This window comes from Anomalospiza imberbis, chromosome 4, assembly GCF_031753505.1.
Source record: "Anomalospiza imberbis isolate Cuckoo-Finch-1a 21T00152 chromosome 4, ASM3175350v1, whole genome shotgun sequence".
Classification (NCBI taxonomy): Eukaryota; Metazoa; Chordata; class Aves; order Passeriformes; family Viduidae; genus Anomalospiza; species Anomalospiza imberbis.
Window position 1 is genome coordinate 58,027,305 of NC_089684.1, and position 27,388 is coordinate 58,054,692.

At 38.9% G+C, this 27,388-nt stretch overlaps 1 protein-coding gene across 16 annotated transcripts in view; it reads right to left on the reverse strand.

Moving 5' to 3' along the window:
• Positions 1 to 27,388, reverse strand: part of LDB2 (LIM domain binding 2) — a 219,228-nt gene that overhangs the window by 42,526 nt on the left and 149,314 nt on the right. For all 16 annotated transcript variants that reach the window (XM_068188727.1, XM_068188725.1, XM_068188726.1 and 13 more), the window contains 3 exons: positions 11,894 to 12,066; positions 6,716 to 6,838; positions 5,055 to 5,138 (listed from right to left, as the gene is read on the reverse strand). In XM_068188727.1, coding sequence (XP_068044828.1) covers positions 5,055 to 5,138; positions 6,716 to 6,838; positions 11,894 to 12,066 — 380 coding nt within the window. The remainder of the gene's footprint in view (positions 1 to 5,054; positions 5,139 to 6,715; positions 6,839 to 11,893; positions 12,067 to 27,388) is intronic.

Consider the following 27,388-nt stretch of genomic DNA (forward strand, 5'->3'; position numbering starts at 1 on the left):
GAACAAGAAAGGATAGGCTTTAGAGTAGCCCAGGGCTGCTTTAACAAACTACCCTTGCTCCCAAGCTTCACCGTGATACTCGGCCATGGAAAAAGAATTTTCACTAGTCTGTTTCCAGAAACACCATCTACTTTTTCACATACATAGCCAGCCTTAGACAACAGACTGCATCCAATAGCAATAGTTTTGTTGTTAGTATATGAGGCAAGATGAAATCCCCAGTGTTATGCAAAATCAGGCCCTTGCTTTCTCAGAAAGGGCACTTCCCTTTAATTGTCCCCTCAGACTGCCCCATTGCTCATCCATATGCCCTAATGCCACACGTGCACACTGGAATGACAACACCTGCTTAGCTGGTAGAAGCCATGCAGCCATTAAGGTTTGCAGCTGAGATGAAATCAGAGAGTCATTCAGATTGGGAAACACTTCTAAGATCATTGAGTCCAGCCACTAACCCAGCACTGCAAGGCCACCACTAAACCATGTCCCTAAGTGTCACCTCCACAGGTCTTTTAAATACCTCCAGGAATTGTGACTCCACCACTTCCCTGGGCAGCAGAATGATACTGGGGAAGACCCTAAAAGAAAATGAGTAGCACTGGAGCATTTGCTATTGAGGAGGGGCGAGTTAGCCCATGCACTGCCTGCACTGCCTGATGATGACATTTAATGATGGTGACACAACATAACTCACAAAGGGAAATGAGTTCATATTGCACGTGTGACTATAAGTATAGCATTTATTCTCCCCCAAGCACCTGACTTTGCATCCTTAACAAGTATGCATGTAAACTTTCTCCTTCTTTACCAAAGATACACCAACAGCCATAAAATATTGGCCAGATAGCTGCCACAAACTGTTATGGATTAGGAGCAAAATATCTCCAAAATTATTTCAGCTCATATCTTTCCTGTGCTTGAAACCATGTTTAGAAAATCAAATTTCCCTGCACATTAAAGGAAAGTGTTGCATGTGTGCCTATTTTGCATGTGGAAAATAAAATTTTGTGTACACAATGGCTATACATACAAACGGCTTTTGATTACAGTGTAAATAGAGCCTTTAGAAAATTGTGTCCCATTAAATAATTTATAATATCCTCCCAGCAGCAGAAATCCAAAAATGTCTAGCGAGGAACTAAATTAGTGAAAGAGAGGACTTAGAAAATATTGTCCTCTGTGTAGCAATAGTAACACCTCGTTATTGTCTTATATAGAGAACAAACAAATTGGATAATTTGTAACTCAGATAAGCAAGCCCTGGTTAATAGAGTGATACAGGATGTAAGGGGCAGTGGGAGTGTGCATTCCCCTGCCTAGACACCTCTCCTGACGCAGAGCGGGAGCGCTCTGCCACGCTCTGACTTTGCAAGGGGCAGGTGCCGATTTAGCTCCATTAACATCAATAAACTGGCTACCAGAGCAGACCACAGTGTGGGGAGGATGCAACACACACATCTAGGGAAGAGGTCTAAGAAATCACTCCAGCCCAGCCAGTGCAAGAAAGCAGAGGCAAATTTTGAAAACCAGCTGGGCAAGATACTACTATCTTTCGAGGCTCAGGCCAGGTAATCCTGCTTAATTGACAGTAGGGGCTGACCTTTTAACAATGTCAGAAATGTTAAGAGAATGAATCATTTTATAGATGCAACAAGAAATAGCTGAGCTCCAAATTTTCAATAATGCTGCTAATATAGAGCTATTGTTTTTAGAGTACATTCAAATCCATTATGCATTGAAGATATAGATAAAATAGCTCAGCAACTAAAAAAATTAGAAAAAATATAAGGTAATTATTGGGGGGACTATTGGGGACTAAATTATTGTAGCTTGGTGGAAACTCTTCTTCTTGATGTTATCTTCACCTTTAAATTCTGTACAGAATTCCTGTTTATTCCTGGACTCATACTGACTGAGACTAGGTCTTGGCCTTATTGTCTGATAGTTTGTAATATCTACTTCTTGATGACTTGATAAGAAATTACATTTTAAAAAGCTTGATATTAATTTAAAACCTACAAGGTTTTGCTTATTATTTCTGAGACAGCCTATTCAACTTCTAGTCAGCAGCTACAGCAAAGTACGCTGACCCCATTGATGAGGTAATCAATTATGCTGGAACAAAACAAACTCGTAACTAGAAAGAAAGTAAGGCTATGATTTTATACAGAGCCAGAGAAACAGAGAGAAAGCCCATTTGGCAATTGACAAAGGATAAAGCCTTTCATTTCCAGGTTCCAAGAAGATATATTTTAAATTTGTATTATATACTATTTTAAAAAATCAATGTTCTTCTATGCTGGACAGCTTTACTTGCAGTGAATGAAGACAAACCAGGGCACACATCCAAAGCTGTGGCTCTACAAGCATGTGGCACTCAGGGATGGAAGTTTACATGCCAGCAACTGCAATTATCCCAACTAGTAATGATTTAGCATTCTGTGATATTTAGAGCCCAAAAAACACAGGCCATGCCTTTATATCACAACCATCTGAAATCCAGGTTTAAATTCTGCTTTTAAAGAAACTGCAGCACAGCTTGCTGCTGTGTGCACGCTGGAGAATAAAAATGATTAATTCCGCCCATCACTGAAGTTTTTGCTTATGAGTATCGCAAGCCTTTGCTGTGTGCAGCAGAAAAAAAAAGAAAATAATTTTTATGCTTAGTTTTTGATCCTTATTCAAAATCATGCAACAGTGCTAATTACTAAACACTGGGAAGACTGAATAAAATATCATAAAATGCTGACTTAAAAACCCACAAACCAGAACACCTTAAATCTAAGTACATTTTACCATATTATTTTAGTACATGATTTTTAGTGCATGAGCTCAGAAAATATTTTCATGTTAAATTAATAGGGGAACATAACTGGAAAAGAAGCAAATCAAAATGGAAATACACCATGTAATACATGCTGCCATGATGAGCTGAACATCTGGAAAAAAGAGCAGAATGATCAATCCCTCACCACAAGAAAAAGAGACATGTAAAGATAGGCTTGAGAAAAAAAAGATTTCCTCTTGGAATCACCACAGCAGGAGCCAGAGGAAGCTTTGCACCCAGAGACCTAATGTCGTCTGTTAAGCTAACAAAACTAGTCTGGAAGAAGAAAAAACGTAAGACTTTATCTTTTCATCCCCTCCCACTTCACTGCTCATCTCCCTAGTGCTTATCTTGATCCCAGTTTTCTTTTCTGAGTTTTTTTTCTTCCCTCTCCCTCTTCCTTTCTTGCTTTTTTTTGATGCTAACAGAGGGAGCAGCATGGGTGCCTGATGCCAGCTGCCTCCAAACCTGAGCCCTGCCTTTGTCATTTGCATTGTCACATCGAGCAATCACAGACCACACCACAGAGGACCAGAAGGGGTCAGTGACAGAGGCGATGTTGTGGATTCCCCCCAGCCCTGGGAGCCACGCAGAGGCTGCAGAGCCCTGCAGCTGCTGGGGGCCAGTGTGCCACCACGTCCCATCACACTCAGGGGAGCAAACACCCCAGATGTGGTCAATGCCTGGTGCCACTGGACAGTTTGCAAAGAAACCATGGAAATCCCCTACCTATGTCGGCCACTTTCTGCCCAGTTTGCCCTAAGCATGTAATGCATGACATGTAATGCAAAACTTGCCATGACTGAGGGGGAATCCCCAGTGGGATTTTCTCGAGGACATGCTCTAGGATGCCCCACCACAAAACACTGACAGCGTGGCTGTAGGGTTGCCAGAGCACGAGAGCTTCTCTGTGTACCAAATCACAAACTAAACTAACCATGAGACTACAATGCGCATTACATGGACATGTTAATCTTACGTTTACACATGGAAAAATCCTAATGCAATGCATTATTCCTCCGAGGTTTTATGCCATATTCTTCTTTCATTTACAATAGACCAGACCTACCCTGCACAACTCAGGCTGTAATTTGAACTGTAATTTTTACATTAATACCACAAAGCAACAATCAGCAATGGCTTATGCTGTTGGGAGAGTAAGTACAACTACAGGCTATCAATAAACTGTAGGAATACAGTGAGAGAGATCTAGCCAGCATCTCAGTTCTGCACACTGCCTCTCTTGAGTTCAAAACACTCTGGGGACAGGACTCCATCCATCCATCCATAGGGAAGGCATTACAAGGTTCATAGAACTGAATGAAGTACAGCTAAATTGCACACTTAGGTACAGCTTTACATTAGGATGAAAATAGCTGCATTTTCTAATGTTTGTGTTATCTTAAAAAGTACCTTGAATAATTACTCATAAAATTAAAAAGAATAAAACCAGATAGTCCTGACTAAGTTAGCTTGGTGTATCATTGTGCAATTTGCCTCATTTTATCCACTGATGGCACATCTAGAAATAGGAAAAAATCTGAATTTTAAGCTTGAAATATGAACTCTACAAATCTGTGTTTCTGTGTATTTATTGTAAGCCCACACCAGGGAAAACTTTCAAAAATAAAAATAAACATCTAAACTTTGAATGCACTTTAAGGGTCAAAAAGCAATGGGAACAAATGCATTATTTAATCGTAAAAACCACACTTGATTCAGTGCAAGGCTAAGGAGGAAGCTCAGGCTCCCAGAGGCATGTGAAGTGAGGACTGCTTTGAGGGACTGCTGCAAACAGGGCTGGAGCTGAACCTTCCCTCAGCCCTGCCTCTGCCTGGAGAGGTGGCAAGGTTGAAAAGCTGGAGAAGACAGGCAGCTTTTAATAAGAATTAGCTGCCATTTTCTCAGGCACAGTGAAACAGAAAGGAAAAATACTGGGAATTTCTTGCTTACAATAAAATAAAGGCATTACTCAAAACTGAGAAGAAAGACTGTTAAAAAGAGGGGCTACTCATTCAAGGCTTGGAGTGAATTATAAAATTCTTTGCCTTTTTAGTAGCCCATTGTTATCAGCTACATCATTACTGCAGTGTCTTCGTTTTTTCTCCACCCTCATTAAGGGTCAATTTCTTACCTGATCAACACAGGCTCTGCTCTCATTACCTTGACTCAAAGCTAACAGTATCTTTAAAAAATGCTCATAAAAATACAGCTATGGTATGCTTACCCTGAGGTAGTTGAGGGTGAAGTTTGTCAGACCCATTCGAGTGATGTTTTTGGACAGCTGCTCCAGCACCTGAGGGTCTTGTGCCTAAACAACAAATGAAAAAAAGAATTTTCACTTTGCTTTTCATTGGGGTATTTTTTTTATGTGCTTAGTGGAATGTAGGGAGGGTTCCCTGAAAAGCAGTGCCACTGCTATGGAAAAATTAAACACTGATGCTAAATTTATGTAATAAGCTAGAGTTCCATATGCATAGGAAAATGTAAAGCATTATGATATTGGAGCAGACTAAAGACCATTTTCCAGAATGTTCCTTTGATCCCTGACCATCCATTCAAAAGATAGACCTAAGAGGTCTGGTCATGCAAGTGACCAAAGAGCTTCCTGAGGGACTGCAGTACACTTTGAGCCTTCTATTTGTTGGCTGTGAGTCCCAGAAGACTAGACAGAAAAAGGCAGCAATAAAAAACGTATAATTTTCTGTTTGTGGGTAAGAAACTGCAGCAGAAGGACCTCATCAAATATGTGACATTGCTCACAGTCTGGAGAACCCTTCTGATCTAAGTTATTTTCCCAGAATTAAATGGGAAAAAATGCAAGTATAGTCCTTCCCTGACCCTAGCCAGAGCTTTACCTGTGAGACCAGCCTTCTCTTTAAAATGAGATCAATTTCATTACTAAAATTAAAACCTGCTAGTTGCTGTCTAACCTGTTTCCACTCTGAATTTAGCAGCCCCCTAAATACATAATGTCTATCATGGCCATCCTCATTGTCCCTTTATGGGATACTGTTGTAGAGTTCAGTTGATCAGTTCCCTAAAACAGCAGATAATCCTGGGACAGAAATGGTGGAGCAGGTTTTCAAAGGTGTTTTCCTCAGGCTTGCAATAGGGCTTTGAAAAAAGGTCCAGTTGAAGCTATATAAAATTCTTCACTATTAATATTTTTTTTATCCATGGATATCTAAGTAACTTGATGTCAAAATATAGGAACATCTTTATGTCTGTGTTCTTACCCTTTATAAAACCATAGTCCTGCGATTGATTTTGTATATCAAGGTGCTGCTAGTAGGAATGGGTCTATGGTGAAGAAATGAAAGTGTCAGTAAAAGTATGTTCTTTGTTTCTCTATTTGCCTTATTATATTTTGACTTTAACTTGTAGAATATTTAATACTTTAATGTTTCATTGTGTGTGTTTTCATTCAATAACAAAAGAAAGTTGTGAAATGTGAAACAAAAAGGTCTGCATTAAAATTCTAAAGATTTCTAAGTAAATATATGGCAATTTCTTATCTTCCGTCTATGCAAGGGTAACATCAGTTTGCTTCATTTTAGACTTATCATTGGTACCTACAACAATGCCAATTCACAGACTTTGGTGTACTTCAGGTTGATAAGAAGAGATTTTGGACCCAAATCATACAGACCACCAAGTGGGATTAAAAAGAAAATTATGTGCTAAAATAGAATGAAAACATAGCAACAGTGGCAATAATAGAGCACTGAAAAACAAGGGAGTGATGAAAGAACTTGTGAATAGATGTAGTTGCAGGCAAACCAAAATATTTATAGTTAAGTGCCTTGGGTGTGAAATTTGCTGGAGTTCTCCATAAACCTAATCTCATCTCTTTGCATTAGGTCAAATGAATAAAGGATTACTTACATGCATGGCTAAAATGCTGCGTGGGACTAATTCTCTGTATTGTCTAATAGTAAAGTGCCATGTTTTTATTCTCATAAGGTCATCAAAAGTAAACTCCAAGATAAGACGTCCCTCAGTGCATACCTAGAATAAATAAAATGCATGAAATAAATTCCCAGGAGTTTTGTTTTCATTGGTATTGTATCATCGATTAAACAGCATTCAAAAATATCAAAGCAGTATTCTATTGTTCATCTCTCATAGATTAATTGTTTTTCAACCTCTTGGGGAGAAAAAATGAATGTGGGAAAATTACTTCATAGGCCTTACCTCAGAGACAGTAACTTATAATGTTATAGATTTTATAGCATTTTACAAACATAGAATATTGTGCGCTAAATCTTATTTATTGCATCAATTCTCTTTTCCTCATGGTTTGCTACTGCTAATTAATGACTGAACCTCGCAGTGGAGGTGACTGTGGTGCTGCTCTTGATGGCAAGTTGCAGAACAAGTCATTCCCAACCTGTTTTAGTCTTACTATAGCTTGGTGTATAAACTTTCTCTCATGTCCAGTTGGAGTAGGCAGTGCCCTGAATACCTGTGGCCAAACCTTTTTTTTTTTTTTTTCATCCTTTTTCATAACACTTTTTTTTTTTTCTTTTCTGAGCATTTTCTTCTGTTGGGTTTGTTTTTTGTGGTGAGATTTTTTTTTCTTTGTGGGTGGGGGGAAGGTGGTGTTTGGGATGTTTTTTCCTTCTTATCTAATTTTATTAATGCCCCCTTCCAAGGAAAGCCAGGTGGGTGCCTGCCATGGGGCCCTACGAGCTATATTTCTCACAGGTTTGAGAGTGAGGGGAGCAGAGGAGCGCCAGACAATGGAGCTACTTCCACAAAAAGTGGCTCACACAGCTTTGTGCGGAATCTTGTCTAAGAAAGGACAGAAAATATAGGAGGAATAAATGCAGCAAGTGGGTAATACCTATAAATGAAAAATAAAATAAATTACTGGGCACTTTTAAACAACTATCCACAATTTTTGTGAAAAAGATACATGGTTGTGGTGTTCTTTAAGGTGAAAAATACAAGCTCAGCATGGTACCTTGACATAGGATACTGTAGAGTATTGAAAATTATGTCTCATTTGAAAAATAACTACCACTGTTGATTTTTTTTTAATTGTAGATTTAGACTTACAATCCATGCTCATAGTAAACTTGCAAGTGCAGGGTATTGTGGAAGATATTGTGGAAACAAGGTGTAATGGCTTTCAAAAGAGAGGGTTTCTGGAACCTTAATTTTAATACAGCTGGTATTTGATTCATCCCAGATTCAGCTGAGTCTGTTGAGCCTTTTTAAAAACTCCAACTCAGACTTGGCCAGCTCTCACTTGGTCAATGTGTGGCTTTCCTGGTTAACAGTTCACATAATGTCCTTACTATTTTTCCTCCTTATTGTTTCTGCTAAAACATATAGGTAATTTTAACAGGCATACTATATAGACAAATTCCTGTAGACCTGTGAAGGAGAATCTTGCAACAGGTTCTCATCTGCCCTTTTCAACACACCTTAGTGATGCCTTCAGATATTTAATGTGCCTTATGTTTCACCTTTGATTTGCACATCACCTGCACTATGATGAAAAATCACACAGTACACATGCACACATATAAGGATTCCTAGAAGGAAAATATTTTTTATTAGTGGTGCTGTGTCGAGGCCAAAGATCCTGGTTACTGATCAGTTAACGTTAAAATATTTCAGGTTTAAAACAATTTTTTTTGATAATAATACCTGTGGCTTCTCAAATGTTTCTTTTGTTAAGCTCACACTGCCAAAGCTCTTAGCAGATTTTAGGCACTGGCATTAACAAATTTTAATAGAAAAACTTAAACACATTCTTCATATTACAGTGGTAAAAATTTATACATCTTATAAAGAAATTTAATTTTCTTCTGTAAAGTAGAATTTTACACATTGCTTTTAATCAATAAAATTGGCACAGTTCTTATTTTAAAAGAGCCATTTTTTTCCTGAAAGCTGCCTTTTACATAGAATCCAAAAAATCAAAAGGGTCTCCAATTAAGAAAACATTTTCTGTTGTGCTGAATTCATGTTACCGTACTGTGAGCTCTGACATTTTGTTTCTGTGGTAACCAAAATCAGCTGATTAGTTGGCATGGCAACAGAAAAGATGTAATCCCAGCAGACACACTCTAATCAATGCCCCCAGCACAGATGGTCTCCGGAGGATCAACAAGAAAGAGGCTGGCAGGCATTCAGTGCATCACGTGGTTGCTGTAGACTAGGCCAGGAAAAAACTAAAAAAGAACATTTCTCAAACTAACCAATAGCTTTTTAACCCCTTCACTGCATTTATTAATTGTAGGAATTTCAACTGCTTGTGCCTATGAAAACCAACTCCGGTCCTGTGCCTTCTTGCTCACAATCTCATTCTCTTAACACTTGGCATCTTTAGAAGTCTTCCCCCTTTATTAACTACCACTTCTCAAACAAGAGTTGTTGCTTTAAAAGAAACCTGAAGCTTATACAAATCTGGGCAATGTCTGATATTATTAGTAGGGATTGGAATTGCTGATTTTCAAGGGCTTCACCAATAAAATCCAGCTGATGGCTGCACTCCTGGGAGAAGGAAGTGAGTAGTGAGCACATGGGGCACTCACTGTTTTGGTGGTGAGGGCAATGCCCACCCCTGCCATTCCACTGGGAAACATAATCATTGATCACTACAGAAAAACAATTTGCCTACACATAAAGTGGGAGTGCCAGAGTTGGAGTAAACACAGTGAAAACTGACTTAGGAGGACTCCTAAAACTTTCATCTACCTGAAGAAAAAAGTGGAGCACCTCCCAGGTAAAAAACCATAGTGGTCTTGCCTTCGGTATTTTACATTTTATTTATGCCATTGAACTATTATAAACTCTTTATACAATTTATTTATATCTTGATAAAACAATTTTTAAGTGTGTGACGTTTTAGAAGGACCTTTTAGCCTCTAGAGACAAGCTGGATTATACATATTCTTACTGCTAGGCATGTTCTGGCCATATTTGTTTAAAAAGAATTGGAAATGCCATTTTATATATTCATCCAATATTGCTGTATGCAGTGAGTTGTTCTAACAAGCAAAATGTTGAAATGAATAAAACACATTTGATTCTTGATTCAATACATAATGAAAAGTCTTTTAGTTTGTTGTACTAGAAGTTAGTGAATTTGCAGCACAGAATTTGCTTGTGAAACTGAAACAGTTTATATTTTTGCATTAACACCCCCCCCCATATGATAGTTTCACTGGGTCAAATTCAGATATGATCCAAGGATCTACACAGCCCATTGCAGTGGTGCTTATTATGGGAGGTCTGCTTTGTTCCATCACCAGTGCTGTGAGAGTAGGAGTTTACCTTTGGGTACAAGATCTGTGCCCTTGGTATCTCTGCTAGAAGTTAAATAAGCACAGCAGAGACAACATTCAGCTGTAACTTATTTCTGAGAGAGTATTATTTCTTCTCCCCTATTCCACAAACTACTGTGTTTTATTTCAGATTTGCTCTTACTAAAAAGTTGTATTTTAAACACGTAGACATTAAACCCTCCTATTTTTTCTCCTAGAATCCAAATCAAATCCCCAGCTGAACTTTTCTACCAGGACACATGTTTATATTGGAATCTGCCAGAGCACTGGGAAGGCTGAGGCTAGCTGTGCACTGCCCGGGCTGCAGCAGACAGAGACCCACGGCACACAACAGGACAGTGCCACGGGAGGCACGCCTCACGTGGCCCAGTCCATGCTGTTCGTCCATCTTTGACTTGCTGGGTGCTAACCTCCTTTCCAAATAACAACACTGTCATGTGCTGCCATGATAAGTAAATAATCTCATTGAATTGAGAAGAGCTTTCTGTATTTAACGGTTAAAAAAGCCCCACACCAACCCCCTTTTATTTGTTATTGCATTAAAGCTAACGCAAAGGGAAATGACACCGAAATCACTTTAGGAGCTCAGCAATGAAGCAGCTACTGTGTAACTTTGGCACATCTCCTGCACGTGGCCAGGACTCACAGCTCCTCATGAGCAGTGAGGTAGCAAAGAGGTGCCAACAGGAATATCTGGTCTCTTCTCTGTCTCTCTGTGTCTGTGTAAGCCACAGGGGCTGGATGGGCTCACCAGTGCATCACACACCAGGAACTTCTCTTCCCTCTGAGCCCCACCCAGGGGAGATGGCAGAGCACGACCTGCACAGGGATGGGACTTGCATACATGCTAAAACAGCATAAGCCATGTAACCCTGGTCAAGATGCTGTCAATAGCCAGGGACGTAAAATTAAAACCTCCACGGTCCTGCAATTCAAGGGCAACACAGATTACCTATCTTCTCCTGCTGCTCCTTCTCCCTTTGTTCTTTTCTTTTTGAAAAAGTTAAAGATGAACAGGTACAAGATGGAAAATTAGTATTTCCTGTATAATTATTTACTGTTAATGTATTAAAATGTATTCACTTCAAAACAAGTTTACTGATTTTTTTAATATAAGAAAAATTTTGTTTCAGTTTTTGTTTTTCACCCTTTTGGTACTGCATTTTTATATACATATATGGCACCCATTTTAATTACAGGACTGGATGTGCCCTATGCATGAAGATAATTCACTATCAATTACAAATATTGAATATTCACTAGCTGTTTGATCCAGGGCATGTTTCAATCAATTGACTCCTTCAATTTACTTCATTGCCTTTTGGACTGGCATCCTACTGTATTAAATCAGTATTTTCCTAGAGATTTATAGTCCTTGACTAGGTAAGTATCAAATGTAATGCATACCATCCCAAATGGTAGGTACCTACAATGTGAAATCTCATTGTTGCTTTAAAATCAAACCCAGAGAAAAGGAGATAGGCAGGCTGAATTTAATTCACAGAAAACTGATAGTTCTGGCAACCTGGCATTATGTGCTTCTCTTGCAATCTTTCTGGGAGAATTACAGGAGATACACACAGAATCTTCCAGTCACATAATGAATATAGAAAACAGTAATTAAATGGCTCCAAGGGTTTTCAGTATTAGAAATAATCTCAGTCTACCAGAAAAATTCAACAGCCAATATTCTTCACCCTTATGCACACTGAAAAAGAAAACCAAAAACCAACAACATGCTTTATTGAGTCTTTCCTGTTACCTTGGTAAACATGGGTTTTCCATGCTGAGTGACCATGGTGCATTGATCACAGTCCACTGTGATGGATGAGTTGTGGTATGACTCTTTTGAGTGCTTGAGAATGTAATACAGGTCTGTTACACCTCCTTCAAAGACAGTGCTAAAATAACGAGGAATGAGGGTTCTTCCAATTGCTGTGAGGAAAATACAAAGCAGAATTCAGCAAATGCTGTAGATTATAAAATTTCAAACCATTTGCTAACAGCACATGAATAATTTTAAGTGCAATGAAATCAAACTTTCATTTAATGAATATAATACATGTTCTCTCTCTTTTGTAGAGACCAAGTTATGCCTGCTCCCACTAAAATCAATGAAAATGGCTGACTCCATTCAGAGGGATTGGGCTCATCATGTTTAATCTTTTTACATTGATGGCAAGTTGAAGTCACTCTTGAAACCATCTGCAAGGTTTTTTTGTCCCAAAGTAATTATTACACAAAAACCCACATGATGTCAATTACTACTGAAAGCTGAATATTACCCATAAGTGTATAAATACAAGTGACGAGTATTGACAGAAATATACTTCCACATCCAAAAAAAGCAAAGCACTTTTATATAAGGGGGTTGTGTACACATATAGATTTTTTCTGTGTGTGGGGACGTGTATATTTATATATACCCACCCATACATGTGCACACACACACATATGCACATGCACTCTTGATTCAACAAGAGGACTGCTACTGAGAAATTAGAGTACAGGGGATTGAAGGAGGACCTGAGAAGGGAAAACTAGAATGTTATACAATATATGACCACCCACAGATCTGTCTGAGATCTCTCAGACCAGCATTTACGTCATAGGCTTGAAAGTGAACAGACACCTGAACTCCCTTACATGCACCACTTAAACCCTAAACTATGGATTGAAGGTACCCAATTCAGAATTATTTAGTCAGGCAAAACTCACTGAAGTCACATCTCTCACTTCAGCAGTACTGTCAGGTAAGTTTTACAAGGTCTAATTCTGAAAACATACTGAAAGTGAGGGTGCTTCAGATGCACAAAGTAGCGGCAGCACTGACATCAAAGGCAATTATCTCACATGCAATTGATGCTTTCCATATCCTTCTTTACAGATAAATTTGAATGTAACCACAAGACTGGTATAAGAGAACATTTCAGTTCATAATAGATGGATACTTCCATACCAGATGACTCATTGCTTTGCAAGCATTAATCAATCCACAGTAATTTTGAGTGGTGGATACATAAAAATTGCCTTCATTTTACAGGGAAAAACTAAGCAATCTAAATGGTCTCTTGGAAGAATGAGGTAGAAAAGTCACCATCCACAGGCAAGATTAGAGTTTATTAGTTCCTAATTCTAATTTTTCTATTAGGACTATGTGGTGACTCATGCCTCTCTCATTTGCTGTATACTTTTGAGAGTGATTTCTAAAAAAACTATTTTCATAGAAATTTTGCCAGCATATGAACAAAGGCTCCTGAACCTAAAAATGCATTTGCAAATGGATGTTGCAAATTAAAAAATAGGGAATTTTCACAGTAGTTCTGTGAATACTGTTTTTGTTCTGTGCATTGAAATATGAAATATTGTATAGGCAGTTATAATGCACATTGTGTAATGAAAATATGCAAATAGAGAAAATTAGGACTTGTAAAGCTTTTGCTGTAGTATCACATATCAATATAGTTTAATGTACAAAAATATACCACACTCTCTGGAAGTGACTGACAATTCAGTGGATACATTGAAAGACTGTTGTACAACTGTAGATCCTAATAAACCCCACCCACTAACCATGCATACAATAATTTTTACAGTCTTTTAATTTAATTTAGAAAAACTGAAGTCCAGTGTATTATCATAGGATTTAATTCATGGTTTAACTCAAATTTCTTCATGTTGGTGTGGTATATAGTAAAAAGTGAAATTTACCCATCAAGTTAATTTCTTGCTCCCCTAAGGCTAATTAGTGCAAATTAAATTTCCTGCTAATCATCTTAAGCAGCAAATGGGTGATATGAAAATCCAGCATTCCTACTGATTGTGATAAACCTCTATTCATGTGACTTATACACTGCATAAATATCTTGAAACTATTTAACTGCAGTTTATAGACTGTTCCCAAAGTAGCATGGTCACGTGGTGTTGCTTTTTGCCCTGTATTTACAGCTACAACACATTAAACAAGGCTAGAAATACATTAAATAATTTTTTCTTATTAATAGTAAGCATTTTTAATAAAAGTTATTTCCTGGTAAGTGTTATCTATGCTTGCCACAGGGATATGCTACTGTTAAGAACAAAGTGGGAGACCAAAAGGATGAAGAGGAATAGAGGTGCACACAAGGATGTGCTCCATGGAGCCTCATTTCCCATGACAGATGCACCTGCAGACCCTGTCAGTCTGCAGGACTGAAAATAACTGATGCAAATATCCAGCATAAATGTTTAGCTAAATATTCAGCTCCAGAAGAAACAGTAAAGGAAACCTGTGTTAATGAGCAGACCTCTCCTCAGCTTGTCCATGAAAGACTGAAGCATGTTCAAGGTTTTGGTTCTCTTCCCGAAGCACTCAATGGCTTAAAACAACCTTTTCATTTCTAGATTAACATGAAGCTCTACAGCAGTAACAAGGGGTTTTGTGCAGGAGATGGAATTTCCCAGAACAACAAAAGGCTGTGGAATAACTCTCATGAGGCCTAGAGATCATCCCAAATTTTGTGCACTTTTTAGCACACAGGACTATTCCTTGAATTTTTCTCTTCCAAGACATAATTGTGTAGATGAGTATACAAGCACATATATGTGTGTGCTCCCTGCTCTGCTGCATGCATACATACAGTCCTTTCCTGAGAAAAAGAATGGGAACGTGGCAATGGTGCTTTTCTTTCCCTACCTGCAGTAGATGGATGCACTCACACATAGACGTACACACTCCACCTGTGCCTGCCACTCTGCAGGTCAACAAGATTTCAGCACCACATATCTTCTGCTAGAGATAGCAGGATGTCACCCTGTTCTTTTTAAAGTTTTAAGGTTCTTTTAAAAGTTTTCTATACCTCCTGATGTTTATATATTTCTACTAGAGTTTCTCACACACTGTTCATGTAAATAATGATTGTTTTACATTCTTCTTTATAGGAAGAGAAAATTGATAGACTGTTTAACCAGTGTGGTTGGAGAGGTAGTAACTTCACCCTCAAATCCACTATACTTTTAAAATTCTAATGATTACAAAGTCAAAAATAAAACTTTCTCTTTTCTTTCTTTTACATCTTGAGTAAATGCCTGAGTTATTTCGTGTCATAGTACAACAGCAGGATACTTTCTAGGAGGATCCCAAACAAAGAAGGCAGAATTACTTGTGGCCACTTTAGGATGTGGTCCAGCCATCCTTATGCCAGTGAAATGAACTCACCCCTTGCAGAGCACAGAGCAAGCTGTATGCCAGCCTGGCCTTGGGTTTGCAATTACCCAGTGCCAGTCACAGCAATAATGGAAAGTATAGCCTATAGTACATCCAATTGCTGAACGAAGCTTTATGTGCTTTATTGGAATTCCTTCATATTTTAGATCTTGACTTTTAGTCCACAGAATACATGTTCAAGAATATGTTTCTGTGCATGTTTTAGTAGGGCTCCTCCCTACCACACCACTCTTCCCTAAAAGAGCATCACATGGAGCCTTTAGAGCTAGAATACAGATCTTAGCCACAGGAGCTCTGAGCTGAACATTTGCAGAAGCAGTTTGAATATGGAGAAGTTCTTGTAATTTCCTTTCTTAATGTCAGGGCTTTATTCTTTCTCCAGTCTTTTTCCTTACCCACCCCCACAGTCCAGTTGTCTGTTTTCTCAGCTTATGGTTGGTTGCTTACCTTCCAAGCTCACTGTTCAACTCCCAGTATCTCATTGTCTTCTCCCCCTCCTCAAATGATGCCTCTTTTTCTTTGGCTCAAGATAACTCAATGACCTACCCTAAATCTTCATGATTTTTTTCATTGTTCTTAATTAAGAAGGCCCGGTTATTTAGTCTCAGTTTCCTCATTTTCCACAACACTGCCCAAAATGCCAAATTCACATACACTTTTTTAGTGCCTTTCCCACCCAGCCAGGCTTCCACAGCTGTTTTTCCCAGCCTCCCTGCCTTAGCAGCCTGACCACTCCTTCTGAATCTTGATTTCGTGGGTTATCCCCAACAAATTATCTCTCTGTACTTTTCCCACTCTTTCTCCTTGTAACAGCAGATTCTTTCTTCCAATTAATCCCATCTTTCCTTGCTTCCTTCAGCTTCTCATCAGCCAGAGACCAGTCAAGAGGACCTCTTTCCTCTGTGTACTCTCAGCCAGACAAACATATCCCCATTCCCTGTATTTTTTTCATTAACTTCCAACTCTCCCTTACTCAATAATCCTCCATCTTCTCCTTTCATCTCCTAGTTACTATTTCTTTGTCCTCTATCATATCAATGGCATCTGGTCCTGATTTTTACCCTCTTTTTCTTCCCGTCCTCTTCCCTTTTCTTCCTCTACATTCAGGATAAGTTCCTACCTCCTTAAGGCCACCTGGATCCCAAGTGCATCTGCTGGCAGTATAGAAGAAAGGGTTTCCTGCTCTTGCATGCACCACTGGCTGAGCCTGCCCTGTGGGTTTTGTAATGGAAATGACCATGATTCTACATAGCCCTGACCTGCAAAATATCTAGTTACTCTATGTAGTTGGCATGTGGATGTCCCACTGAGCTGTGTTCCTGGGAAGGGAGATCCTGGAAATTGCAGCTGTCAAACTCTAGTGAAGCCTGCACTGAATACCTGAGAATAGGTACCTTTCTTTTCCCCAAAATATTTAGAAATCTGCAAAATTCAGTCGTATTTCCACAAAGAGGACAAAGGGATACCCCTACCACAAAGGTGAGCAACCCTACTCCAAAGCATAGAGATTTTTAAACATTTAAAAAACAAACTTGCAATACTTTCATGGCATGGAAAAAATACCTTCATCTATACAAATAACAACAGGCTTTTATGTCTCATTACCCAGAAAAGACCATTTAATAGTGTGAAATGTGACAACCCAAATTGCAAGATACTGTGTATACTAGAAGGAAAAATCACCTGCTCCTCACCATTCAGGCATTAATTCCACATCACTGGAATGCTGCTTTAAATTATCATTTTGTCCTGGGCAGCATTCCTCCCTAGCTGAAGGAGGATTTCTTATGAGAAGTGGGCACTGCCTCTCAATCTTTACTTGATTTTGCCAGCAATTGACCAGATATCAAAGCAAAGTGACAAAGATCAGCTGGATTTAGCAACAAAAAATAGTTTTTTATATGAAAATATCAATAAGAAAGGCATATCAGAAATGAATATTTTGCACAAAAAAATAATTCTGTCATCCACTGGCATGATGTAAGATTAGGTTCTGTTGTAGTGTGACAGCTTGGCTAAAGGTGATTCCATATAACTTTTCCATGCATCAGAGACAAAGAAGCAATTTTAGAATTGAAGTAAGATAGATTTGTGACACCCCCCCCACAAATAAGAGTGGTCCAGAAATCAATTAATTCAATCTATTAACATAGGTGAGAAGCTTTATAGGTCAGTAACAGTTATATTTTATATAATTCCTCAAGTATCACACATGGGGAATTCTAAAGAATAGAATGAAACCATCTGACATATTAAATGGCCCAAGGCCTGCCTCTCAAGGAGGCATGCACTGAGGTCACACTCCTGTTTTTTGGTCTGGGCATGGAACAATGATGATTAGGATGTTCCTCTCTCACCCTGTTCCTTTAGTTTATTTTCCCTTTTAGATATGTTTGCCTGAGCATAAAACACTTAGTTTTGTTAGGAATATGTTTAACGCTAGAATTATTATTCCATTTCAAATTGAGCCAAAAAATCCAATGATCTCCAGATGGGATTGTCCATAACTTGTGAAGTTCAGGGTTTTTCCAAGCCTCAGATGAGCTATGGGTAGAAAGTCAGCTGAAAAAATAGTTTTCAATATAATTTTGGTACCACCACACAGTGTGGTGGTGATGGTACTGTTGAATGGTTGGGGGGTTTTTCCCAAGGAAGATTTGAGTAAATTAGAAAGTAAACATGTTTTTCTAGTTCACAGGAAACTGGTATTATTTGTGGGATAGGAAGAGTAAATGAACATTTCCTCCCTTTGTGTGCCAAAGATAGGCTGTCAAAATCTCAGCGCCCCCTCTACAGAATGAAGGGTCACGGCCTCTTTGCAGAAGCAGGGCTTGATAGCAAACCCCTCCCTGCTCACTGTACTGCTCATGTGTTGCATTTACAGTAGAAGCTCTCAGGATCAGACATTTGGACTTAGCATATATACCATGTAAAATAACTGCCAAGTTGGTGTAGCAAAGAACAATGGAAGTGTTAATCACTGAAACAAAAATATTGTTTTTTTTGCTTTCAGGCTGTTTTTTTGCAGCTTGAATCCTGTCAAGCCCTCTGTCTTTAATTATAGCTAGGTTATAAAATAAGTAATAAAACAGAAACAAAAAACCAAAAAAATATAAAAGATAAAAAGCCCTTAAAAATTCCACAGAATCAGCAACAGAATGAAAAAAACACCGTCTGCCTATAGCTCAAATGAGCTCTGGAAGCTCTGGTGCAGCCTGCAGCTGATTATCTCATCAACATGCTATAGATGGGTTCGAGGAACTCTGCTGGTTGGGGCTGTGGGGTTTTTTTTGGCTCCCAACACAAAATGTTGAGCTGCCCCATAAAGCTCTAGCAGACTATGAGAGTCTCTTGCTTGAGAGATTATCACAGCTGGATCTCAGTAATTAAATGGAGATGTAACTAACTCTCCTCAGCCAGATGTAGGGACTAGGGAAGCCAGGAGACAACAGCCCATTGATTGCAAATGAACTTTTCTGGGCACTGCAAAAGAGAGCATAAGCTTTCTGTTAATTGTTAATTGACATCTGTGGGCGCAGCTAACTAACATCTGCGTGGGCCAGGGCTTGGCATATTCATTTACATATATTTCTGTAACTGAAGTAAACAAACCTCTACACACACAGCAAAACTTGATGGAGTTACATAGTGATATCACTGCTGTTGCTCTGCCTACACTTCTATTTGCCCAAAATTGTCCCAGTGAAAGAGCACATCAGCTGTGTGCTCTTCCAGACACAGTCCATCTGGCTGGGATGGGCAGGGAGGGATCCCTCTCTGAAGCTGGACAACAACAAATCTCCAGCTCTGGAAGAACTGCAATGCAGGATGTTCATGGGACTGCTCCTCCACCTCTGGAACACCTTATCTGCCGAGTGGATTCAGACCCAAACAACACAAATCTGTCAATTCCTAGGAAAAGCTGCTGTCAGATTTGATAGTGTGGCATGGAAGGCAGTGAAAAGGCAGTCTAATAAGTCCAAATTCTGTCTCAGAGACATGTGGACCATGTTGATTAAACCACCCACATGTATCCAAGGCAGAATCTGGCACACACAGACCTGTCCTTTTTTAATCCCTATCTAGTGTGTAAGATTAGTCTTCTATCATGTAGTTTACTTTTAGAATAAAAATTAGAATATATGGTTAATTTCCACTAATAGAAATTTCTGGTTATTTATACTAATTAAATATTAAGTAAAAGTATGATATAAAATCTATACAATAGCAATAATGATAGTATTATATTAAAGTACAATAGTGTATTTTTAATACTATTATACTAGTAATATGCTACATTGTACTTGCACATTCCAAAAACATCTGCATAATCTACACACATTATAAATTTTAAACACCATGAAATTTGGAAGAAAGTGGAAATAGTACCTCCATATTGCAAAAGCACTTCATTTGAGGAGAAAAATTAGCATATTACATATATATTCTTCCCATGTACTTAAAGTTATGTTTTTTTTATTTTTAATTATCTACACAGTACTTTCTGGATATTGTGGAAATCTCATGTTTCTAACCAATTTGCCTTTGTTCTCAATTTTGTGTCAAAATTACAAAGTGGGATGTATAACATTGATTCAGTACTGTTCCTGAGTGAATTGAATCCTTCCCACAACCAGAACCCAGTGGTTTTGTTTAGATCCATTTCACTTTCATGGTATCTATCTGCAGTACCTTATTTATTTTTTATCAACAACATTGCCTACAGTTAAAGGCTATAACCTAAAATATTAATGCTTATAAAGTTGCAAATGTATAGATTTTTTTTCCAATTCCTTCTAGCCTGTGTAATTCAATCATTGTGTTAGACCTGACTGTGCCTTTTCTCCAGTGTTTTCTAACAACATTTTACCCTGGTGAGGATTTGAGTGTAAAATTTGATTCGCTTGACAGTGTATTTCCTTTTCTTGAAAGAGTGTAACCAGTACTTCAATTCTCTAAAACACACTTGAGTCAAGAGCAAGTAACAGAAACTATGACTATGAGACCTCAGCTTTACTCCCTGCACCTTATGACCCTTATTCTCAACAGACACATAATCTGCAACTCAGTCTTAAATCCTTCATTCCTCTGGAGACAATATTTCACTATCATTCATTTTGGTAAAAGCATGGAGAAAAAAACTATAAAATCCCCTATATGTCTCAGGATAAAGCTAAACTGCATGAAAGTAATTTTTAATTAAGGTTCAGCCAGCCTACAACAAAATCACCTCCCAACCTTTTTTTTTATTACACTGGTAGCTGACCACCAGTCTTTAAACAACTGCTCAGTGCAAAATTCATTCATCAGATCTCGAGTATTTCATCCTCAGGCTAAGAGAATCTAGACCAGGGAATGTAGAGAGCAAGCAGCAGAGTTCAAGATCCCTTTCACAGGACAGCACCTGGACTTGGAGAGGACCTCTGGAATCATTCCACCCTCCACTCAGAGAAGGGGCATCTGCAGTGGCTTGGCTAGGGCTGTGTCCAATTGGGTTTTGAGTGCTTCCAAAGATGAAGCCTTCACAACCTCTCTGGGTAACTTGTGCAAGTGTTTGTTGCCTTTTAAAGAAAACAGTTTTTGTTGTGTTTAAATGGAATTTTCTGTGTTGCACTTTGTGCTCACTGCCTCTTGCATACACTCCACAATACGGAAAAGCCTGATTCTATATTCTTTACTCTGTCCCCATCATATATTTACACACATTACAGGCTTCTCCAGGCTGCAGAGTCTCAACTTTCGCAGCCACTTCTCACATTGCAAATCCTCCAAGCCCTTAATCATATTCACATCTCGTTTCTGGACTCACTCCAGTATATCCATATCTAAATGGTGAGTCCAGACTGACTATCCTACACCAGATCAGTCTCTCCAGTACTGAGGGAAAGACCACCTCCACCACCTCCCTCAACTCTGCCTCATGCAGCCCAGGAGGCTGTTGATTTCTTTGCTGCAGTGGCACATTGCTGGCTCACAGTCAACTTCAACTCTCAGCTCCCTTCCTGCAGGTCTCATAACCAGTGTCTCAAGCTGAAGCACAAATAGCAGAGCACAAGCCCTTCACAATTCTGTACCAGCTTCAAGCTTTTTTTTTTTTTTCCTCTGTATCCATTGACAACACTAAGTACTTAGGGAGCCTGCTACTTGATCCTAAAATGTAAACTCAGAGCCCATATAATTTATTGTTTAAACAACTGAATAAGATTTCTAATAGTACAGAGCAGGCCAGACCCTTATGTGACATTAAAAAATTCAGAATTTGTAATGGCAGGCAGATTTATCAGGAAGAATACAGTCTAAGCTGATTTTCTTAGGCTGGAGGTGAGAAATGGGTGGGTTACCCATATTCTTCCACAGACAAAAATATATACCTTAGATGAGGAAGCTTCAGTTTTCACTCTAAGACTTCCATGTCTTATAAATCAAAACCATCACTCCCATGATGACAATTTAGAAAAGAGAGTATTTGTGTTTGCATAGAAATTCTACACTTTGAATGTAAATAAAGCCAGAACAAATGGTTTGCCTGCTTGCAGTATACAGCCACTCACGCTTCTGTTTGTGCTAATCATTCACTTTTAAGAAAGAGTAGTTCAGTTAACTTTGCTCAACAACTGCAAAGAAGAAAGTTTTAAAAGCAAACCAAAGAGGTTTTTCACAGCTGTATGACAAACCATTGTCAAAACATAACAAACCACAACCAAACTCAAGCAGAAAATGACAAAATGCAAGACTGTAAAAATGATGGAAATTGTGCAGGACAGGCATTTTAGATGAACAAATGCAATCTGTACCAGCATAAAGGACCAACACAACACAGAAAATGATACCCAGAAAAGTTGTCTCAAGAAATAAAGGCAAAACCATAAAATTCAAATGACAGGACACCAAAAGGAAGGGACAAAAACCAGGGAAACCATCCGGTTGTATTAAATCAAACACACCCCTGACCCCTGACTTCATCTGACTTAGCAGAATGCTAAACATGGCATGAGAAAAAAAGAATATGTAAAAACATAAGCAAAATTATGTTAAGATAAAGTGATATTGGCCATACCCTCATATACTGCCACAATCCTTTTGGGCAGGTACCCAAGCTGGTCTGAACCAGAAACTAGACAGAAACCTCAAAACCAAAGCTTGGTTGCTGCAGAAAAAAGGTGTCTGCCTTTCTGTGGTGTGTTCATGCTGGTGGAGGTTTAAGTGACCAACCCACATATTTCACAGCTGTTGACTTGATTCATCTTTTATTGGTCTAAATCAAACAGTTCCATGAAAAGTAGGCAATTCACTAGAACCACACCAATTACCACTTGCTAAGAACTTGGCTGTTATGCTGGGGATCTCCCTTCCCTTCCCCTTTCCTACCCCCAAATTATATAAACACTCCAATTATTGCTATGAAAGCACATAGGAAGATCTGTTGTGCTATATTTTCTGGAGTGAAGTTGTCCTGGAGACAGATGTCTACAAATATAATTCTACCAGTTTCTCATCTCCAGACTCTCCTCTGAGCCACATTGAGATGGGAAGCTGAGGCAGGAAAAAAAAGTCTTCCATGTATTCTAGAAATACTGTTAAACATGTTATATAAGGGAAGACTAAACAACTGAGAAAGTACTGATCTGAAAAATGCACTTTCACCCTTAGAAATGTTGGAAGAGAAGCTGTGAGTGACTGAAACACGGTACCATGTGTATCATGTGTAGTGGTGGACTTTTCCACTTCTAAAGTTCTTGATTTTCATCCAGGCAAAATCAGCAACATCAGGCACCTTCAATTAGCTGCAACTTTGATAAATTCTATTTTTGGTTTCAGTCCAGTTTGTATCTGCCAGAATAGCACCTCATCACCACCATGCCCGATGAAAAGCCTGAGGATACCATTCACGATGTGAAGTCTGAGGACAAGCACAGGCTGCTGGGACCTCAGAGGGTTTAGCTCAAGCAGAATTTACTTCTTGGATGCTTTCTGCAGCTCTCCACAAGCTCCCTTCTACTGAGAGATAGCAATACCAGTACTTATGGCAGCTAGGTTTAGCAGTGGAGGCTATTCCTTCACTGTGGTTGGTACAGTGCAAACACAGCCATGGATGTTTCTGTAAAGCATATTGTAGGCAGACACCAACTTACTCCGAGTAACCCCAAAGCTACATGCTTGTATAGCTTAGCATCATGTCTGAGGAAGCCATTCCTGTGAAGAAGGACCATATATTGGTTTGGGCTCTGAGACATGAAAATGGCCACACAGCATCTGGCCTGCTTGGTGTGTGGGGGGAAACAGGCTTATACAGGCACTTGCCCCACAGGTGCAGCTGACCTCCTCAACACTGTAAGGATTCTTTTCCCGGCAAGACTGAAGCCCACAGCCTGGCCATGTGAAGGAAAAAGACAGTCCTTTCCCCCAACACAGGACTTCGTGCTCATCCACTGTCAGTCAAGCATCACAGCATGGTCCACATTCAGGTGAAAAATATCAGAGGTGAAATGGGTTGATATGTGCATCAAAGGGGAGATAACGTAGTGGGGAGTGTGTCTGGAGAACTGGTGGGAGGTGAGGGGTTATAGTAACATGATAAAAGATATACATGGCATTCTCAAAATCCTCAAACTGTATTGAACACATGTGGATTGATAACCAGCATGATTTTTCTGGTAATGTTATGCTGTAGATGTATGAACAATATCTCACCAGTGGATAATATCAGCTGTCGGTTATATACATGTTTTATAACAACCAGAACACTCTTTTTCAAAAAGCTGTTGGAGGTTGGCTTTGATTTTTTTTTTCAGCAGCAAAGCTTGCTTTCCCACTCTCTTTCTCTTTCAAGATCATGGAAGCTAACTGCAGAGAAAGTAAAAATGGTATTGAACACAGTGGACCAGATAATTAGAAAAATAGTCTACTATTTAAAAATGTTTTGTTGGTTTTAAAAGTGTGTCTTGTTTATTACCCTTAAAATGAAGGTAAGTGCCCTCTGTTCACTTATACAAATCAGATGTCTGGCAAAAGTACATGAAATAATAAAGAAGCAGTTTCAGAAAAGGGCAAGGAATGTAGCAGGTTTATAAGCTTCAGTCAGAACACACATTATACGTAGTTTTAAATAAAATTTTATGCAAGTAATGCAAAATCGTCTAAATTTGAAACAGGTAATGTCAATAATAAGTACTACAACAAATCTGTGCTGAAGTTGAAACAACCACCTTTTAGCTGTATGATACATTTTTTCACATTTCTTAGAGAGTCATTATATTATCTTCTTGGAACAGTCTTTCTACAGTGACTCACTGTGATTTCTGGAACTACCATAGGTAAGATACATTTCCCATGACAGTCTTGAACAATTTGCACAATTTCAGGGACTGCCTGACCAAAAAACACAACAACCACCACACAGGATGAGCCCAAATGCCCATCCAGACCATCATCATTGCTTAACAACAGACAAACTAGAAAACTAAGGAAAAAAAAAAAAAGCGGCACAATCCTTGCCCTGGTCCATCACACCTACTTCCAAAAATAAACAGGTGGGAAGCCACAGAAGTGATAGTTGCATACAGTTAGACATGGAAGTCAGAGCTACTAACAGCTATTGACATCCAAATACAGTCACAGCACAGGGAACCCCATGCTCCAGATGCTACCCTAAAACCTCTTAATTTAATTATGGGAAAATATATACAGAGTTTATTATCTTAGGTTGAAAGCATATAAAAATTTTCTCTTGGAACATGTTTTCCTGCAGAACTCCAAGAGAAATTCAAGGTGGGAAGCTCTTTTCTAAAGGCTTAGCAACAACTTTTATCTATCAGCAGTGCTTGATAGGGTTACACTACAAGTCTCCCAATAAGAATCCCTGTTGAAATCCAAGAGAATGATCCCAGGTAAATAACTTGATGTTCTAATATCCTGATATGTATATGACCATCTAATTCAAAGTGCTTCTTTGAAAAAGTGAATGTATTTTTTCAAAATCTACCAAATTTTAAAAAGGTACAGAAAGCACCTAATGTGGGAAAACTAATTTAATTTGGTATACCTCAAATTTATTAAGTCAAAGAGGACTCTGCATAAAAAAACAGGATACTCCACCTTGCAGTGTGAACATGAAAATATACTACTGTATTCATATGTGTTTTAAATATCTCCCTGACTTTCAAATATATTGTACATATCTCACAACCAAGAATATGTTTTTTTAACTCCAGCATTGCAAACTCAACTCAGGATCTGGAAACGGATTTGTGTGCCAGTTACTGCACTGAATAGAGAGCTGATGTATTTATTTACAAAACCTAACACCATGTAAGACTAAGCTCGGTAGAAACCAATTCATACTTTTATTATATGACAAATATAAAAAAGGTGCTGGAATAAAATGCAGAAAACACCAGTCCAAAATTGTTCTGTTGTGAGCATCTATTACAGAGAAGAGTAATAGAAAAGAACAATCCTAGAAAGTTGCTTTTTCACCTTAGAAAAACATCTTTGCCTAAAGTCAACCTTTCTTCACTCCATTAGTACACTAATATATAAATATTTTCAAATTACTCCCGCCCCCCATTAATACTGATCTTATTTCAGACATTATTCACCAACATTGGCCTCTCATGGATCTCCACTTAAACAGAAGAAATTTTGTTTGCATAATGATGAGGAGAATTAAAGAAAATAATTTTCATTTATGTGAAGTTAGTCACCTAAGAGGTGAGGGCAGAGGAGCAGCGCTGTACTCTGATGCAGGCCGGGTGGCTGCACTGTTTCTGCTCCCCATGTTCTGGATTATACCAACAAAGCATGCTGAGCACAACCTGAAAACATGGGCTCTACTCTGCAACTGCTTTCTAATACAAAGTGAAGCTTGCATATGTTTTTTCAGCAAAATTGTGGATTAATTCAAAACTAAAATGTCATTTTGCTAAAAAAAAAAAAAAAGGCAACAAAGCAGTTTGGATAAATAGGAGTTGTTCCCATACCTCTGCACAAGCCTTGGACTGAACATGACATTTAAAATTTTTTTGGATCAGCAGTCTTGTATTTCATACAGTACTTTAACCACATCACTCCTATCCTCCTGTTCCTAGAATCAGCACAACTGCAATTATAAATTAAAAGGCTGTTCCTGCATACCTCACATCTGGTTAGAGTTAGGAAGTGCTAAAAATCATGTGAGGAAATTTATTCTTTCTGGCTGTTGAGCCTGAAATTCTGGTTGTTTCCTGCTTTTGCAAGAACCTCAGAGGTAAGTGGGCCTTAAAAAGGGATGGCAATTTTGTTTGAGAGACTGAAATTACTTTGATGGGCTGAGCTATGGCTTTGAACTTAGAAATAACCCATTAAATATTTGAATGTATGCAAGATAACATAGAAAACAATTCACAGCAACCAATGTGATACTAAAACCTCTCCTCCCCAGGCTTTGTACCCAGTAGGTGCCCACACTGACTGCATAATGTTCCACAATGCATGTCACACAGCTGCATACAAGATTCAGGGGTGGTTTGGTTTTGCCACACCACACAGCTGAGTCTCCCCTTGTCACTGCCTTGACACTGTCACGGGGCATAGGGCCCCACATTTCTGAAAGAAGAAAATACCAACCCTCTCTTACAGCACGTGCTTTGTGTCCATAATGTGCCCACTTCAGGAGCAGTACACATTTAGCAAGGTAATGTTGAATTACTCCAGAATAATCATCTATGCCTACACACTCATGCAGTATCCTACTCGGGTGCAACAGGAGCTTCCAACCACACACACATTTTGTCAGCAAAGCAGCACGCGTCTGATTTCCCAAAGCTACTCCCATGAGGTGGTGTGCAGCATAGTCACAAACAGTGGCTCTGAATGACTTTTGTCACCTTTAATATCTCCTAAAAATCCACCACTTCCAAGGCAGATGGCAGGCTACACCCGCAAAGAGCAACTTCACAGGAAGCCTTTGCTCTGCGTGGGGATGCTGCCTGGGGAAGCTGAACTCTTGCTCCTCCTCTTCTATTTCCACCTGCTTTTTTCCCCTTGAGTTTCATCACTTGTATGTCATCCCAT